This window comes from Tupaia chinensis, unplaced genomic scaffold (assembly GCF_000334495.1).
Source record: "Tupaia chinensis unplaced genomic scaffold, TupChi_1.0 Scaffold139072_1, whole genome shotgun sequence".
In the NCBI taxonomy this organism is placed as follows: domain Eukaryota; kingdom Metazoa; phylum Chordata; class Mammalia; order Scandentia; family Tupaiidae; genus Tupaia; species Tupaia belangeri.
This window is the reverse complement of record NW_006198962.1, coordinates 1,157,217-1,173,964: the sequence shown is the minus strand read 5'-3', so window position 1 is coordinate 1,173,964 and position 16,748 is coordinate 1,157,217. Positions and strand designations below refer to the sequence as shown.

The following is a 16,748-nucleotide window of genomic DNA, read 5'->3' as shown; positions in this document are numbered from 1 at the left end:
CTAGGACAGAGAAATAATTTTGAGATGAGTAATAAAATTGTTGAAATGTTTGGAGAAATCAAATGCACGTAAGAGTAAGATAATACATTCTAAGACATGTTTTTGTTAAATCTGGGGAAGGCTTAGGCTGAAGCATATCATGTTGAAAGTGATCCTGTGTTGAAAACTTCAGTGTGTAAAAATTCCTAATTATAAAAATATGTGATACTTGGAGCTTTAATGCGATGGATGATAGATATGTTGAAGCATTTTCTGTCTATATATTTATACAAATGTGCTCATTAGATATTAACGTCTGTCTCTCTTCCCTTCTCCCACTCCCCAAAGTGGAAAAGTCCTCCCAGAAATGGCTGGTTGGTCTTAGAGGATAGAGAAAGATAGCAAGTGAACAATAGAGAGACAGGACGTTAGTGAGAAACAGATAGGGGTTATTAACTGTTGATGATGACATGTATAGTATTCTCAACTGGATTGGTCTGAGAAGTATTTCATGATGGGCAAAGTATTTTTACAAGCAAAATGGCTGGTTGGTCTTGATCATGTCCCACTCAAACAGCAACCAAACTGTTCTGGGCCAATAGCACCACCTGGTGGTCAGGAGGGAGAATTGTCCTGCTGGCCCTTCCTATCTTTCTTCCTTCTTGAAAATTAAAATCTTCTTTGGCTCTTCCTTCTTTATCCTAGTTTGTGTCCCTTGTTACCTGAAAAAACATGCATATGCTTGTAACATGTTCTTTTTTATATTCTTCTATTCTTTTTTTCTTCATCCCATTTAAAGATCTAAGACATCAAATAAGGAGAAAGTGTTTCTGATCATGCATCTTGACAAGGAAAAAGACTCAACATTTTAAATTATAATAAATAGTCCCTCTAACCTTTAAAATGCTCAAGTTGTTTTAAGTCTCTTTTAAAGGAAACACCAAAACACCTGCAGCTCTTTTTCTCCGATTTTCATTTAGTTATCATGATTCAAGATCTCTTAACTATTTTTATTCCGAGATCTCTTAACTATTTTTATTCCGTTTGATTTTACTTTCTGGTCACCAGTGTCACAAGAAGACTTTTGTTCCTCATTTTTTCTTTAAAATCTTGAGCATTTCAAGCTTCCATGGCCTAACTTCATACTGGAGTGACAATTTTTGGAATATCTTTTCAATGGAAAAATGCATTCTGAGTACCCTTGAGCTTACCAGTAAATACAAAGACACGTTTTTGAATGGAGAAGAAAGCAGACAGGAAACGTGCCCCATCCGTTAAGGGGGGACTGCCAGAGTGCATTATACCTAAGCATTAACAACCTTCCATTATTCACGAGCGTGTGCAGTACTTGGCAGCAGATTCGGGCCTCTTAGCTCCTGTTGACCTCTACGATTTTTTTATTTTCCAGATCATTTCCATATGCCAAAGACCACCAGACATCCTTAGCCTTGCTGGGTGGCTCATAACAGAGAAGGCCTCTAACATAGGTGTGAGCCGTAAGGTGTTCATCTTTCCTTATTCCAGATAGCATCCAGAGAGGAAAGCACCTTTTGATCAGGGGTTTTCTAGTGTGTATAATAAAAGCCACGTTTACTGGATAACAGAGTCGAGCCGTCCATTGCTCTCAGTCAGTGGAAATGCTTGGAGTAGCCTGAGCCAGAGCGTTCTGGGGAAAAGAGCATGCAGGTCGAGTCTCCTTTTCGTGTTCCATATTTAATCAGTTCAATTCAGCACCTTACTGAAGCTCGACATCTTCTAAGTAGCTGGGGGGGTGGAAGGGGGAAAGGGGTTACAAAATATTTATAAGTTTATTTCCTATATCCAGGGAGAGAGTAGCAGTTCATTGAAACAATACCGCAACTCCGCAGTTTCAGGGCCAACCTAATGGAGAGCTGGAGCTGTCTAGGAGCCCAGAGAAGGTTTCGGCCCATCAGCTTGAGCCCTCGTGAACTTTCCGAGTGGCAGGATCTGCTGAGTGGGCCAGGGCACAATAACTGCAGATTAGGGGAGACTACTTTATAGGACTGATTTGGGGGCAGGTCTGGGCTACACCGTTTTTGGAGTGGTGATAAGGAAGGGCTCATCCATGGCCACCCCAGTAGAATGATGTGGGAGCCTCGTGTGTCCCTTTGGGAGGGCTGCCGGGTGTTTTCATGGGAAACTGCCTTCCGAGGTGAGTGGCTTATATTAGCACCACTCACCCAGTCCTGAGCACCTTTCTTCTCTGGAGTAATCGCTGGTGTCAGTGCCTTCCACAGGAGGGTAGACTACAAAATAAAGGGCCCAGAAAACTCATCGGCACCCCAAGCCTGCCCTCACAGTGGGTGTGTCCACAGCCACTGACAGGCAAACCCCAACTGTTACATCTTTCAGGGGAAAGGAGAGCCCTGGGATCCCTGGAGGCGTCAGACCGGGAGGCAGAGCTCCTTGGCCCTGAAGGCACTGCCTCCTCACCCTCTGGGGTTGGGGGTGGCCCTCTGAACTGTAGACACCTCCACAGGGAGAGCCTCTTCTGGCTTTGACCCCTACTTGCCTCTCCTTGGTGCCTTCTCTGCACATTGAGGAGGAGACTGATTCTGTGCAGCCGAAGTGCTGAGCAGGTCCAGCTGCCCGCCTGGCCTGGCCTGGCCAGCCCAAGTTGCACCTCCTGGAGCCCCACAGGCATCCGGGACCAGGAGTGCCCTCCTAGCAGCGGGCGTCTAACCCCCTGGAGCTCTTTCTTTCCTCTGAACCTACTCTGGCCTGGGTTGCTCTCTTCCTTCCCTTCCCTTCCCTTCCCTTCCCTTCCCTTCCCTTCCCTTCCCTTCCCTTCCCCTTCCTTCCTTCCTTCCTTTACATTGCAGGATGTATTTGTGATTTCCAGAGACAGAGAGGGGAGGGGGAGGTAAAAAGCACCCCTAAATAGGGTATGGCCATGCCTCCATCCCTTCTTCTCCATTTCTCTATTTTCTCAGGATTCTGGACATGCACACCCACATTTTTTCAAGCTTCTGGGGCCAAGATTCAAACCGCAGTGTGCCTTTTGGGATCTGACTCTTTAGCCAGCCACAGGCTGGCCCCTGGGCTGTCCTTTTCAAAGGAGGTGGACATATGGCCTGACCAGCACAGAGGACAACAGATCTCAGTTAATGAGGACTCCACCAGCACATCTTCAGTTTTTCTGTTTTTCTGGTCACATCGCTGAGCAAGCCTACCTTCAGCCAGGGCCCAGAAGTCTTGTCCCATTTACATTTGTGAGGCTAAGCCCCTCTCCTCCTGAATTTGTGTGTTAATTTCACTAGGCCTCACATTGATGTCCGTGAGGTTTCAGCTTTTGAGATCCAGTTTCCTCTTGTGGTTTAGGAAGATAGTTTAAGTTCTGAATTCTGTTACATGCAAAAATAATAAGACTGTCACGTGTATGTTCTTCCAGGCTGGGTAAGAAATCCCATTTTCATGGACATTTTCTTTGGAGGGCAGAAATTCCATGATCTCTTCTATGTAACCAGCACGAGTCACATTTGTCTACAAAACGCCAGGGCCTTTTCCTCCTGCTTAGATCGGGCACTGCCTGAATCCTGCATGCGTTGGCCTTGTTTTCACCACCACCTCACCCCACCCCAGCTCCTGGCAGTCCTCTGCTCCCTCTTGGTCTTCACAGACCTTTCATGTTGTAAGGTGGCCTCAGTTAGCCTTCGCATGCTGGTGAGCTTCCAGCTCTCGAGAGCTCAGCACCTGCAATCTCGCTCTGGCTCCACACGTGCATGGCACCTGCTAATCAAGAGCGCTGTCCGCTGTGTTCCTATTACTTAGGTTGTCTTGGCCTTGCCCACAGTGATCTGGGATATGGCCAGTTGATGTTTTCTAGACAGCTAGACCTTCACAGCATTCCTAATTTTCTTGGATGAGCTTCCCCTCTTCCTGGGCCAAAGAGCCCCAGAGCCATTACTGCAGATCTGGGTGACATCTTCTACACGTGCTCTTCCACCTGTGCATGTCTGCTAACATTGTTTCGGGCTGTCCACACTGATCTCGGGACAGTTTGCAGTAGTGCCTTTGGGGCCTTTTTTTTTTCTGGTGATATTTCAGCTCTCAGCAACAGTGTAGTGTCGTGTAGGAAAATGATGACAACGTTTCAGTGACCGCTAGTCTAAGTGGTGGTTAATCTCAGGCCTTCTGGGCCTGAGGCTTTCTGTGGTGTATACGGCAAGATCCTTTGCATGTTTCTCTCATGCTTCCTCCTCTGTGCCTTCCTGGTGCTCTGCATTATCCCCCCCTGCCCATACCCAGCTGGGCCAGAATCTGGGCTCCTGAGTCCAGAAGCCCCAAGGTCATCCCCAGTGTGTCCCTGCACTCTGTCCTCACCAGGAAGGGCTGAACAGTCCTCAACAACTTGGGCCATAGAGCACACCAAAGAGTTGCAGAAATACTTGTCATTTGTTTATTATTTACTTAGTTATTGAGTTTTTCATTCACTTCTTCCACGAGAGAGAGACAGACAGACAGACAGCAGCCCCCAACAGGGTCTTCACACTACAACCCACCCGTGGTCTCAGCCCGCTGGGTCATGGGCATGTACATGCCCAGAGTGCTCAGGGAGGTCCCAAGGTGCAAACCTGGGGCCCTTCTGACCTGGGTCCAGCTGTGTCGCTGCTGCACCACTGCCTAGTCCCGTTAGTTTTTAAGCAGCTTTATTGAGATGAAATTCACATTCTTAATAATGCAGAAGAGCACGTGGTAGCTCTGGTTAGCACTCATATGCCACACACGATATGTATTCTAAGAAAGCAGAAGTGCATTCTCTTTGGCTGGCTGCCTGCGTGTCGTGTATGAAATCAGGCCGGGAGTCTGCCCAGGGGACATCTCAACCCTGTTCTTCTGTGCAGAGTTCTCTTCCCAGCCATGGGAGCCCTTGGCCGACCCTTCTCTGCAGCCCAGTGCCTTAGCTCCCATGGCTGATGCACTTACCACAGCAGCCCTAATTCCTCCGCTACGCTCTAAAGTGCTCCAGTTTCAGTTTTGAATACACCAGATGACAATTAAAAATAATCCTGAGGTAGAGAAGTTACACATCTCTGCAGCTTTATTGTGAATCCAGAGCATGCCGGTGCAGACACTGGTGAGTAGTGAGAGCCTAGTGGTTTAGCTTCCAGAAAATGTACACAGCATAAGCCTGAGAAGACCGAACCTAGAGAATGCCGTTCAGTGAGCACCGCTGCCTGACCAGTGAACACGCTTCCCTTGCCTGGGTTACCTCCTTTATTTCTTCCTCTGTCTCCACTGGAGCTTGTGTCTCTGGCAGGTAGGAGAGGTTAGCAAGAGGCCCCCCAGGTACAAGGTGCTCAGAGTCTCTGGTCTTCAGAGTCTTGAAGGGAAGAGCATTTGGGAAACCCCTACTGTGGGATTTCTCAGGGCAGTCTTGAGTATGCCAGGGTCTGATGGGAAGAGACAGGTAGCACCGTTCATCCTTGAGGGTCAGTCTCAAGATTCAGTCTCACTACTGGGGTCTCAGAGTCCACTGTGGGGGCTGTGCCCCATGTCCCAGTTGATTCATTACCTTCCCTTACTTGTCTGTCGGTGTTTTCTCCACAATACTAGCAGAAAGACATTGGCAGTATAGTGCTCAGGAATGCGGACGCAGGAGCAAGGCTTCCTAGTTTCCTTCTACCTCTGCCACTTTGTGCCTGTGTGTGACCTTAACACCTTGTTCACCCTCTGTCCCAGCTTCTTCACCTTAAGGTGAAGATACAGGATATCACAGCACCTTTCTTATGGAGTTGTGTGAGAGTTAAGTCGTGGACCACATGTAACATGCATGTGCCTGGCATGTAGTGTGTGCCATACACAGTGTCAGGATTAGGCGGAGCCTCACCACACAAGGGGACTGCTTTAGAGCTGCTTCTAGTGGGCATATCCCAGGCACTGTCCTAAGCTAACTCCTTGTCTGTCCACTCACTAAATCCTCACAGCTACCTGTGAGGCCAGTCCCCTAGTAGTTCCCATTTTCACAGACGAGTAAATAGAGATGCAGAACAGTCCCATGACTTGCCTAAGATCTCAGAACTGAGATTTCCGTGTCTGGACTCCGTATCTCCAAATCAAGAGTAATTTGTCGAATAAAACAAACTTGAAGTGTTATTACCTCAGTTGATGATTGAATCCAGTTTTTCAGAAGGTCTTGAGAGTACAGGGTCTCCTGAAGGGCTCATTAAAACACAGATTGCTGAGCTCACCCAACTCTGTCAGCAGGTCTGGGGTGACTCCGAGAATCTGTGCATCTAACACGCTGTCCTGTAATGTCAAAGCTGCTCCTCCAGGTGGGGACACACTTTGAGAACTATCGATTCAAATGTCATTTATCTCATTGATTATTTTCCTTGGCAAAATTTCTGTTCCTGTTCCTAGTCTACAAAAACAATTGTTAAAATGATGGCTTTTGGTTTAGCTGCATGTTGTCCTTACAGTGTTAGAGTTACGGATTCATTATCCGTCGGTGTTTCAGAAGAACACAAACAAAATATCTCTTATTTTAGGAAGAAAAAGATGCAAATGACATAATTACCTTAGGTGTGACTAGTAATTAGAGGGCCTAGTAGATTAGGTGTAACTTCCAGTAGACAGTGTATTGTATTCATGAATATTGGCAGTTCACCACACACACACACACACACACACACACACACACACACACACACACGGTTTACTTTGAAGAGGTTTCGCAGGTCTGTTACATTCATAAATTATCTCAATTAATCTTTCGGCTAGTACAACTGACCCTCGAACAACACAGGATTGAACTGCATGGGTCCACCTATATGCAATTTTTTTTCAATAAATATGTCAGAAAATACAGTAGAGTACTGAAAAATGTGTTTTCTTTACGGTTTTCTGAATAACATTTTCGTTCCTCTAGCTTACTTTATTGTAAGAATACAGTATATATTGGGTCTTCAGAGAAGTCTTGCATATTTTTCTACGCTTTTCTATGCAAAATCACATCAAGACTTTTCCGATGACTCAATAATACATATAAACTATGTATTAATTGAATGTTTATGTTATTGGTAAGACTTCTGGTTAACAGTAGGCTATGAATTTTTAAGTTTGGGAAAGTCAAAAGTTACTCATGAATTTTCAGCTGGGCAAGTGTCAAAGCATCTGACTTTTGCATTGTTCAAGGGTCAACTGTGGAAGAAGTAGAAGAGATGTCACCTCAGCTTAGGGCACAGGGTCCTTTTATGTCATTGTAAAATAAAAAGGAATCAGAATGATAGTGTACAAAAGAAACAAAGAGATCTTTCAGGAATCAGAAAAGGATCTGTAGTCAGAACTCAGACCATGTGTTCTCTCAAAGAAACATGAATCGAGGGAAGGTAGCATTATGAGCATTTAGTAGGGATTTGGGCCAAACTTTTAAGTCCAAACAGCCTAGGAAGTTGGGTTCATCTGGCCGATTGGGTGTAGGATTTACCCTCACATCCTTCTTGAGATTCCACAAGGCTGTGGACCTGGTGACCTTAATTTGCTTAAAATGAAGACCTAAATTAAATGGGCAAACTTTGGCAATAGCTTTTTCATGCATTTTCAGACACTTGCCCCTGGGATCTATAGAGAGGGCTGGCAGGTCTTCCTTCTAACGCCATGTCACCATGTCAGAAGGCCTGCTGCCAGAACCCCCCAGGCTGAATGCATGGGGGCTCAGGCTGCTTTTTCCTGGGAATAAGCTAAGAACATCTGTTTAGTAGTTCTGTGTCTATTGGATCGTCTTTTTGCTGCTGTGTTGTTTTGTTGTGTTTGTTTCGTTTTTTTGCAATGACACTGAGTGGCCTCCTGTGTTGTCTCTTTCAGCCAGTAATGTAAAAGTAGAGACTCAGAGTGATGAAGAGAATGGGCGTGCCTGTGAAATGAATGGGGAAGAATGTGCGGAGGATTTACGAATGCTTGATGCCTCAGGAGAGAAAATGAATGGCTCCCACAGGGACCAAGGCAGCTCGGCTTTGGCAGGAGTTGGAGGCATTCGACTTCCTAACGGAAAACTAAAGTGTGATATCTGTGGGATCATTTGCATCGGGCCCAATGTGCTCATGGTGCACAAAAGAAGCCACACGGGTAAGGCGGGCACAGTTTTCCCTTTCGTGGCCTGGGGTGTTGAAGGAGGAAAACCTCTTTGTGGAGTGGTTTGAGCATGTTTCATTTTGATGGGCAGATCTGTGATTGCAAGCCTTCAGCTCCAAGTCCCACCCTAGACATGTTCTTATTCTGGAACTTTCCAAAATACTTCCCAACCTGTTCCCATTCAACCATGTAAATAAGATAATGGAAAAGCTACCACATCTTATGGGAGGTCTATCAAGGGCCTGATGTTTACATACTAAGTAGTACCCACCATGCTGTGAGGTTGAGGTGCCAAGTGCTCCCCCCTTAACAAAACAACGCTAAATGACACCGAGGCACCCAAACTGCCTCCTCATACTTTCCCTGAGAAACTGCGAACACAATAGGCAGGTTGACTGTATTAGAACTAGCAGGTCTTGATTTTAAGAAACACCAGTGAATGATCAGCGAGCAGCCACATTTAGTCTTTCTCAGAATTCCGATTGGTTTTCAAATGCCTCACCTCTAACAGGTGAGACTTGGAATCAGATTGTTTAATCGCTGCAGATTTCACCTCAAACTTTAAAAGCATTTCATGCCAAAAAAAGTCTTCATTGAAAAGACTTCCTGGAGGCTTTGGAAGTATACAAGAGTGCAGTATTCTGTGTCCAAATATGAGGGAATGCAGCCAATGGAGGGTCAGACAGTTATGCCCAAGTGTACAGGTGTCCTCCCCCTGAGGGGTAGGAAGCATGGCTGAGTAACAGCTACACATTTGCCCAGCTGTGGAGTCACTGGCCCTCGCGATGCCAAAGAGTGTTGGAAATGGAATACAAATGGCATGTATTACCTTTAACTGTTGTGTGAGGTTCCTTTTGAATTGAATGTCACTCGACTGTCCTTTTCATGGGACACTGTCCAAAAAGTGGGTGCTACATGGTAAATTTACCGACCCCAGCAGCCATGAAAGCGCAACATAAAATGTAGAAACCCTGAGCCAGGTCCATCCGTGTGCCAGCAATGACAGGTCATTGTGAGCTCACATCTGTCAAGGCAGCACCCAGAGGGCGGGGAGCGGGGTGGAGTACAGATGAAGTGCATGCTTTGGAGGCATCGCAGCCTTTTAAAGATACGGAAAGTGAGGGAGATGACAATCAGAGCCTCCTGTGCTTCTTACACGGAGCCATACATGTTTCTCAGACAGTCGGGGGAATTAAAAAAGTCTCTTGAGAAAAAAGAATTGTGTTATCAGGAAGTACAACTATTTGTAGAGTTGTCATTTTTAATGCATCAGGGCTGTGTCCAAAATTTTGCATTCCATTTATAATATGTCTGGAAAACGATCAGGAAGTTTCTTTTCAATGAACATTCATCTTTAATGAAAATCTTCATTCATCTTCTCAAATTAAGCAAACCTTGCTTTTCCTAATGGGCTCACATTGCCCAAGTTCTCCAATGGAGTGACTCATCACACCAACCCTGAGTGAAGTGTGCATGAGGGGAGCCCATTCTCCCTTCTCATAATGAGGTGGGAATTATTGTGAAGGTGGGCCACCCCAGAATGCACACCCAGCAGGTACACAGGACCCATGGTCGAACATACCTAATCAGGAAGAGGCTTCACAGGATGAATTACTTTCTTGTTAATTCATGGAAAGCCTGGCCATACAGTAGAGATTCTCTTAAATAAATATTTGATAAGTGAATCAACTTCTGGCATTCTAGATTGCCAAGATATAATGACCACCTGCCTCGATAAAAGGAATAATGACTTCAATGAGGAACCTGCCAAGCACAGTATGCCATGTGGCACCTGCTGTACGAGTTCCCTTCTAACAAGAGCAACTAAGTGGCAGGCACCCACCAACACACTGAGTTCTCTACCCAGGGAACTTCCACTTCCAGAAATAAGGATGTACTGTCAGTTGTATAGTTCCTCCCTTGCCTTTTATGAAAAACAAGCAAACAATGACAAGAGCTGGCCCATGGCATAGTGGTTATGGGAGTAGGGTCCCAAATGGCTGACTGTGTGGTTTGAATCCCAGACCCAGCAGCATGAAAAAACATACTGGATGCACATATGTGCATGCCCCAAATGCGGACAGGATGGAAAAATGGAGAAGGGATTGCAATATGACCACAGCCCATTGGGGGTACTTTCTCCTTTCTCTCTCTCTATCTGTGTCTCTCTGTCTCTCTGAAGAGTGCACTTGTCTCTAGAAAATGAAAAAGAATGACAACAAAAACCCAAAACAGTGAACTCATGGATTGTTGTTTTTGTGAATTTCTGCTCGAATAAGTATAGGCTATCCAAGGTATATACAGAAATACAGTTTGCCCAAACTAGGTGTGAATCACTAGACATGCTGCTAAGATTTTCATTTTCCTGAGCGCTGAGTGTAATATATTTGAAAAAGTACGCTTTCTGAGTTTTCTGTGTTTAAAACATTGCTAGAGCCATGCTTCTCAAGCTTGAAAGGGCTTAAATGTTACTTGGAATCTTGTGAACTTGTAGACTCCTATTCACAGCCTGGGGAGGGGCCTTCCTAACGAGCTCCCCAGATGTTGGAGCAGGGACCGCAGAGCATCCAAAGACAGTGGGAATGTGCAGTGGAGCAGTGGGCAGTACACAGGGTTGTTGGGGTGGATCTTCACTGGGGAGCTTAGGTCCAACTGAGGCCCCCACAAGAACTAGGTCTTGCACTTGGTCCCATGGCCATGTTCCTCCTCTTGCCTGCTCCTGAGTCTGCTGAGGCCTCAGGGCTTCCCAGTCCTTGCCTGATAAACGCAGAGGATTTCAATCTCCCAGGTTGGAGCCCTGGACTCTGCCGTTCTCTCCACCTTGGAGAGGTAGATTCGGTGCCATTTTCTAGGTGGTACTTTGGCCTCCACACCTTTCTTGCCAGTATTGCTGCTCAGCTTCACATTTTTGACTCTGGTGAGATGGTGGTGTCTTCCTCCCCAGCATCTCAGGGTTCTCGTGAGTGTCAGTCAGGTGGGGAGTGGAGGAAGGGTAGGGGCACACAGGCTGTAGAAGACATGGCAAGCAATGGGATTTTTAGTGGTGGAGATCAAAAGAGTTTCTGAATTTGGTTGTTCCTAATGGCACTGCACCTTCTCTGTCCCCATCTGTCACTGAGCCCGACTGTGATGGTCTCCCGTGGTGATGTCCCAGTAGGCTAAGGGCAGTTCTTGCTGTCTAGATATATTTTTCATTCCACTGCTGTTGTGCCTCAGAGATTCCATGATGGCTACCTCTATCCTCTGTTACTAACAGGGGCTCAAGCATCCTTTTTATTTGGTTTTACTATAGAGTGTGTACTCTTGCCAGAGAGAGACAGAGAGAGAGCAGAAAAGTAAAAATGCACCCTGTAAGGAGGGTGGTCACACCCCTTCTCTTTTATTCTCAGGATTTGGGCCACACACACACACACACACACACACACACACACACACAATGATTTTCAAGCTGCCAGGTCTGTGACTCAAACCAGAGTTGGCCATGTAGGATCCAGCAGCCTTAACCTCCGTGCCACCTGCTGGCCCATGGGACTCAGACATTCTTATAGAGGCTTCCTAAATTGGGAGATCTGTTGAATCACTGGGATTAAAAACCAAATTTTGGATACATGATGATAAAGTCCTCATCCTGCTTAAATAAAAGCCATCTTGGAGAAGCTTGGTCTTACTGAGCTACAAGAATGAGCTGTTGGCCTGCAGGAGGTGAACATACATGCTGTAGGCTGCACTCCCTCACCCAGCTGCCTTCAGCTCCATGGATATGTCCCCTTTCCCGTTAGCACCTTCCACAGGGAGCTCCAGAGGGTAGCACTGCGTTGTCACTTTGGCAGTGCTGTCCTCCAGACCGCCATGCCCTGTGCTGTGTGCTCGTGCCAGCACAGACTGTGCCCAGCAGTTTCCCAGGGAAGTTGCAAAGGATTAAGACATCAGGCTAGGATCCACAAGAAACGTGGGCTTGAGTAGAAGCTGGGTCTCCCTCCCTGAGAACTGGCCGCCTCTCCTGCCTGCCCTATTTCTGCAGAAAGGAGGGGTGGCTATGATAATCGGGCTGACCAAGGCAAGGCTGTCCCTCATAGTTTCCTTGTAACCCTCCAGACCCAAGGCGAAACGCGGAAACCCAGCATGCAGGGGGTCTTTTCAGAGGATGGGCATCAGGTTGGGCTTGCCGGCTTCGGGCATACAGGAGCACCCCCATCCTGATTGTGAACATTTATGACACGGGCTTTCCCGGCTGTCCTTCCCACCCAGCCTGATGGTCCCCCAGGTCTGAATGAGGCGATGGTCAGTGGCATGTTTTCTCCCTCCTGTCGCGTGCCTCCCTGTACATGGCAATCACCCTACATTTCTTTCCCCTGTGTCCTCTTGGAGTGAACACACGCAGTCACACACACGTGCAGAGAAGGCCTAGAGAGTATCTAATAAATAACTAAGTGATCTCTCTCCATTGCAAGCTCTTCAGGGCTACCGGGCGACCAGCCATTTTAATTTCCTCATGGGGTATCAGCCACATGCATGGGGTTGACTCAGAGAGCTGATGAGTTACCTTTGCCATTGCTTCCAACCAACTCGACTTTAAACCCTGACTCTGTCCTCTCTTGTCCAATCCAGATAGGAATTCGGAAAATGCTGGGTTCCTCCTGGTTCGTATCAGAACCCCCATTTGGCCTCCAATTAACCATCACTGTTAATTAGTTTCAACCTTTACAGTACACTCCCAGCCTGCTCGTTTAAGGGGGAAAAATAGTGATGATAATCATGAGACCCAACTGCCAAAATAGACTTTTGAATTGAATCTGGTATGGATTTCAATCCTGCCAAAGGTGCATCTAACGGAGACATTTTTAGTAAATGTTATCTTCATCACTATAACTACATTAAGCCGTTGAGAAGATGCTTCCATAGACCTTTTGACATATTCTTTTTTCCGAAAGTAAAAATAAAATCGTCCCTAGGAAATGCATTGTTATGGTCTCTCAACACCAGGAGTTGTGGTCACATAGCACCCTTCTTCTAAATCAAGAACTTGTTTTTCTGAAGAGCTTTAATATTACTTAAATAGGACCAATGTATCCCTCTTTAAGAAGGAGTTAGATGTAAGTGTTCAGACTCCGAAGCCCGTCACCGCTAAGCAGGACAATAGTATGTCGCCCCTGTCCTCTGTCTGTCCACCCCTTTGTCCGGCCCAGAATACAGGCTTGTGCCCTGCCCCACGCAGCTCAGCCTCAGGGTTTCCTCTGTCACAGATGCTGTAGTCCCGGCCCCGAGAGGATGCTCCAGTCCCAACTGAATTGCATATCGAGGAATATCTGTTCTTAAAATATAACTTGCCTTCTCTGGTTATAGACAAATAACAGCATGAAAGTCTCAGGATTTGCAATGAAAAAAACAAACAAACAAAAAAAAACAAACAGAAATCTTGATGCAACTCTGACTTTTATACCCTGCCATAGGGAGATTTGGGATTTTCTTTGGAGGAAGGGAGCTTCCTTCACAGTTTCTTAACTTCTCATTTTATTCAATCTTTCTCCATCTCTCTCTCACCCTCACCCTCTCTCTGTCTGTCTCTCTCCTGATTTGCCTGCTTAGGGACAGACAGGTAATGGAGAAGAAATTGAAAGGGAAAATACAGGGAAAATGTAAATGAAAAGAAGTTATTATAACTGTTATAATGAAGTGCCTTTCATTTAAATATAAGAATGTAACGCTGAAATGAACTTGTGATCCTGAAATGCATTTTTAATGAGTTTCCTTTTTATTTTGCTGCTTCAGTGGCATATTTTAAAGACCCTTTGAAAAAAGCCACATTAAAAACCCCACCAAATGCCACAACACGCAAAATTGGATATTGGTTTATTCCAAAACTGCTGATCAGGAAGAGTGGCTCTTCATCACAAAATGTTGCAGTCACTTTATTTAAATGAGTTTGAATTTGCATTGTGATGTGCCATTCTGATTTAGGGAAAAAAAATTAGATTTTCAGATCAAATTGACCCAGCCAGTGAAGCGTTAAGGAGCTGGCAGGTTTAGCCTGAAAGCCTCATGTTCTATCAAACCTGCAGCCGGTGGAAGTCACCGAGCCCCCGTGGGAAACAACTTTCTCGCTGGCGTCGTCCTCTTGTCCCCGCGCAGAGTTTTGTTCTCACCGGTCTCCTCTGCTCGTCCCAGGAGAGCGGCCTTTCCAGTGCAGCCAGTGTGGGGCCTCCTTCACCCAGAAGGGCAACCTGCTGCGGCACATCAAGCTGCACTCCGGGGAGAAGCCCTTCAAGTGCCACCTCTGCAACTACGCCTGCCGCCGCAGGGACGCCCTCACGGGCCACCTCAGGACGCACTCCGGTAGGTCCCTGGGCACAGGCGGGGCTGCCCGTGTGCCGGCTCGCGTGTGTGTGCTGGGGGACGAGATCCTGGCATGTGTGCTTGCGCCCGCCCCAGTGCCGGCCCTCCACGGGCACCGTTCACCACTCCTTGGCATCAGCTCCCTGCCCCCATGTTCTGCTGTTCCCATCGAGCCAGAGGAAATGGGCGGGGAAACGCACGTGCACACACACACACACACACACACGTGTTCACACACACACGTGCACACTAGGCAGTCTCACCTTAGGCTGCAGGTTTCCAAAGGGGCCTCGTCAGGTAAGTGGGGTTTTCGTAAAGGATTTCGCCAGCCTTTTTTTCACCAGGTGCATTGCTGACAGCCAGATCACTTTTTGTTTTTTTCACGCCAAATATTTTTAGTAGCAGTAATGGGGATGGTTTTCTCTGCAGAGCGACAGACAAGGGTGATTGAGGGCGTAACCTCATCGTTATCGGTGGACATGCCCACCTGGGCCCAGCTTCCATGTGGGTGCCATAGCAGAAATCAGTCAAGGCCTTGGGTGCAGAGCCCGTGTGGGGCCATGACCAGATTTTAGATGGTGACATTTCTCTGTGAACGAGAGAGTGGAGTGCACCCCAGGCATTCTGAGTGTCCGCGAAGTCATTGCAGCAGGCATGCTGGAGCGCTAGCACACGCCCGCCCTGCGGAGCACAAACGCACCTTTCACAGCTCAGCTCCTCTGTCTCCTAAGATTCCTTCCTGGGTGTTCACCATCCAGTAGCCCCACAGTCCTGCAGGCCCAAGGAGGAAAGGGTCTCGGCCAACCTGATGTGGGTGGGGTCTGCCTACAGCATGGTCTGTAGACGGCATGTGCGCAGTAGCCTCCCCTAAGAGGTGGGATGCCTGTTCTTCCTCAGACGTTTACGTGGGTCCCAGGTAGGAGGGGTGCATTTGGTGGCAGGGGGTTTTTAGAGGCCACTCCACGTGCCTGTCTTTCTATCACTCATTTACTGAGCACCTTGGGGTCCTTGTTCTCACGCAGAGAAAAGCGCACACCAGCAGAGCACCAGTGTATGACAAGTGGCACAATGACACAGTGTCCTAGGAGATGGTGGGAGCAGGATGGAGGGGACAGTTGGGAAGGCCAAGAGGGACTTCAGCTGGAAAGTACTTGCTGCAAGGCAAGGCGCTCGAGTGTGTTTTGGAGGAGCTCTGAAGGAGGGCTGTCTCCTGCGGTGATGGGGGGCGGGGGGTGCCTGTTTCGGCAGGTGCTGACGAGAATGTGGTGCACAGGGGAGTTCATCCTGTGACCGTGGGGGACAATGAGAGGAGAAGGGGGGCCATGAGCCATCCCCTCTCTATTTCAGCCTCCTGGCCAATGGAAAACTGGAGGAGGCTCCCAGATGTCTTGATTTGGGTGAAGCACTTAAAAACTTCCAAGAAGGGAGATACACTGAGCTGATGAATTCCCACCCACAGAGTAGGAAAGTGGTAACAGGGCCACCGTCTCCCCTCCCCATCATGGTTAGGACTGAGTTTCAGGGCTGGGGAGGGACAAGGAGCAAAGACAGATGCCCCCACATGCCAGTGAGCGTCCTCAGCATTGGCAGTGCCTGTCATGAGCACATGCAGTGACCCTCCTGCAAGCAGTGACAGGGCTGGGGACTGACTGGCATGGCAGGCCCCGGGGGCTGCAGTTGGGAGGAGGTACAGTCTGCCCAGAAAGAGAACCTGCACATCTGTCATTTTTAAGGGGTCCATCCACATAGACAGCCAGTAGCGAGATCGCGTTGGGTTGGTAGGAACACAACCTTCCCTGTCAGTGGAAACACGAGGACACCTTCGTGGATGGCTCTAGCCTCATCCCCATCCTCCTGATCACTCTGCTCTGCAGTCGCCACCTCTCCTGTGTATCAGTCCTCAAAACTTAACATGCCGCCATTCTCCTCCCCCCCGACATGCTGCTGGGAACATGTATAGTGCAGTGTTACATGCCGTTCAGGCCCCACGCCTGCTGCTTTCATTCCAGGGGCAATGGCGTCCTGCGCTAAGTTTGGCTACCTTCTTGAGTCATTCTGTATACAGTAGGCTGTGGGCAGGGCATTTCTGTTACGGAGTCACGCATGAGCAGGTGGAGAAAACATCGCTGAGCTAATGCAGCTGGTGAGTCTGCCATCTGAAAATGCCAATCACACATGCGCAGCCCGGGAAGAGCATCAGCGATTGGGTTCTTCAGAATAATCATTCTACAGTGAAATGAGGACTTGGACTTTGCAGGCAGACTCCCCAGTGGCCACATCCTATTGTATTATGGAGTAGCCAGCACCCCCCCCCAAAAAAAAAAAAAAAAAACCCCGGAAGA

The 16,748-nt window shown here is 47.6% G+C and overlaps 1 protein-coding gene across 19 annotated transcripts in view; it reads left to right on the top strand.

Moving 5' to 3' along the window:
- Positions 1-16,748, top strand: part of IKZF1 (IKAROS family zinc finger 1) — a 112,335-nt gene that overhangs the window by 76,448 nt on the left and 19,139 nt on the right. For 12 of the 19 annotated variants that reach the window (XM_027765642.1, XM_027765645.1, XM_027765638.1 and 9 more), the window contains 2 exons: positions 7,807-8,067; positions 14,239-14,406. In XM_027765642.1, coding sequence (XP_027621443.1) covers positions 7,863-8,067; positions 14,239-14,406 — 373 coding nt within the window. In that variant the 5' untranslated portion in view covers positions 7,807-7,862. Of the gene's footprint in view, positions 1-7,806; positions 8,068-14,132; positions 14,407-16,748 lie in introns of all 19 variants that reach the window. The other 7 variants (XM_027765648.1, XM_027765647.1, XM_027765646.1 and 4 more) reach the window with 2 other exon arrangements.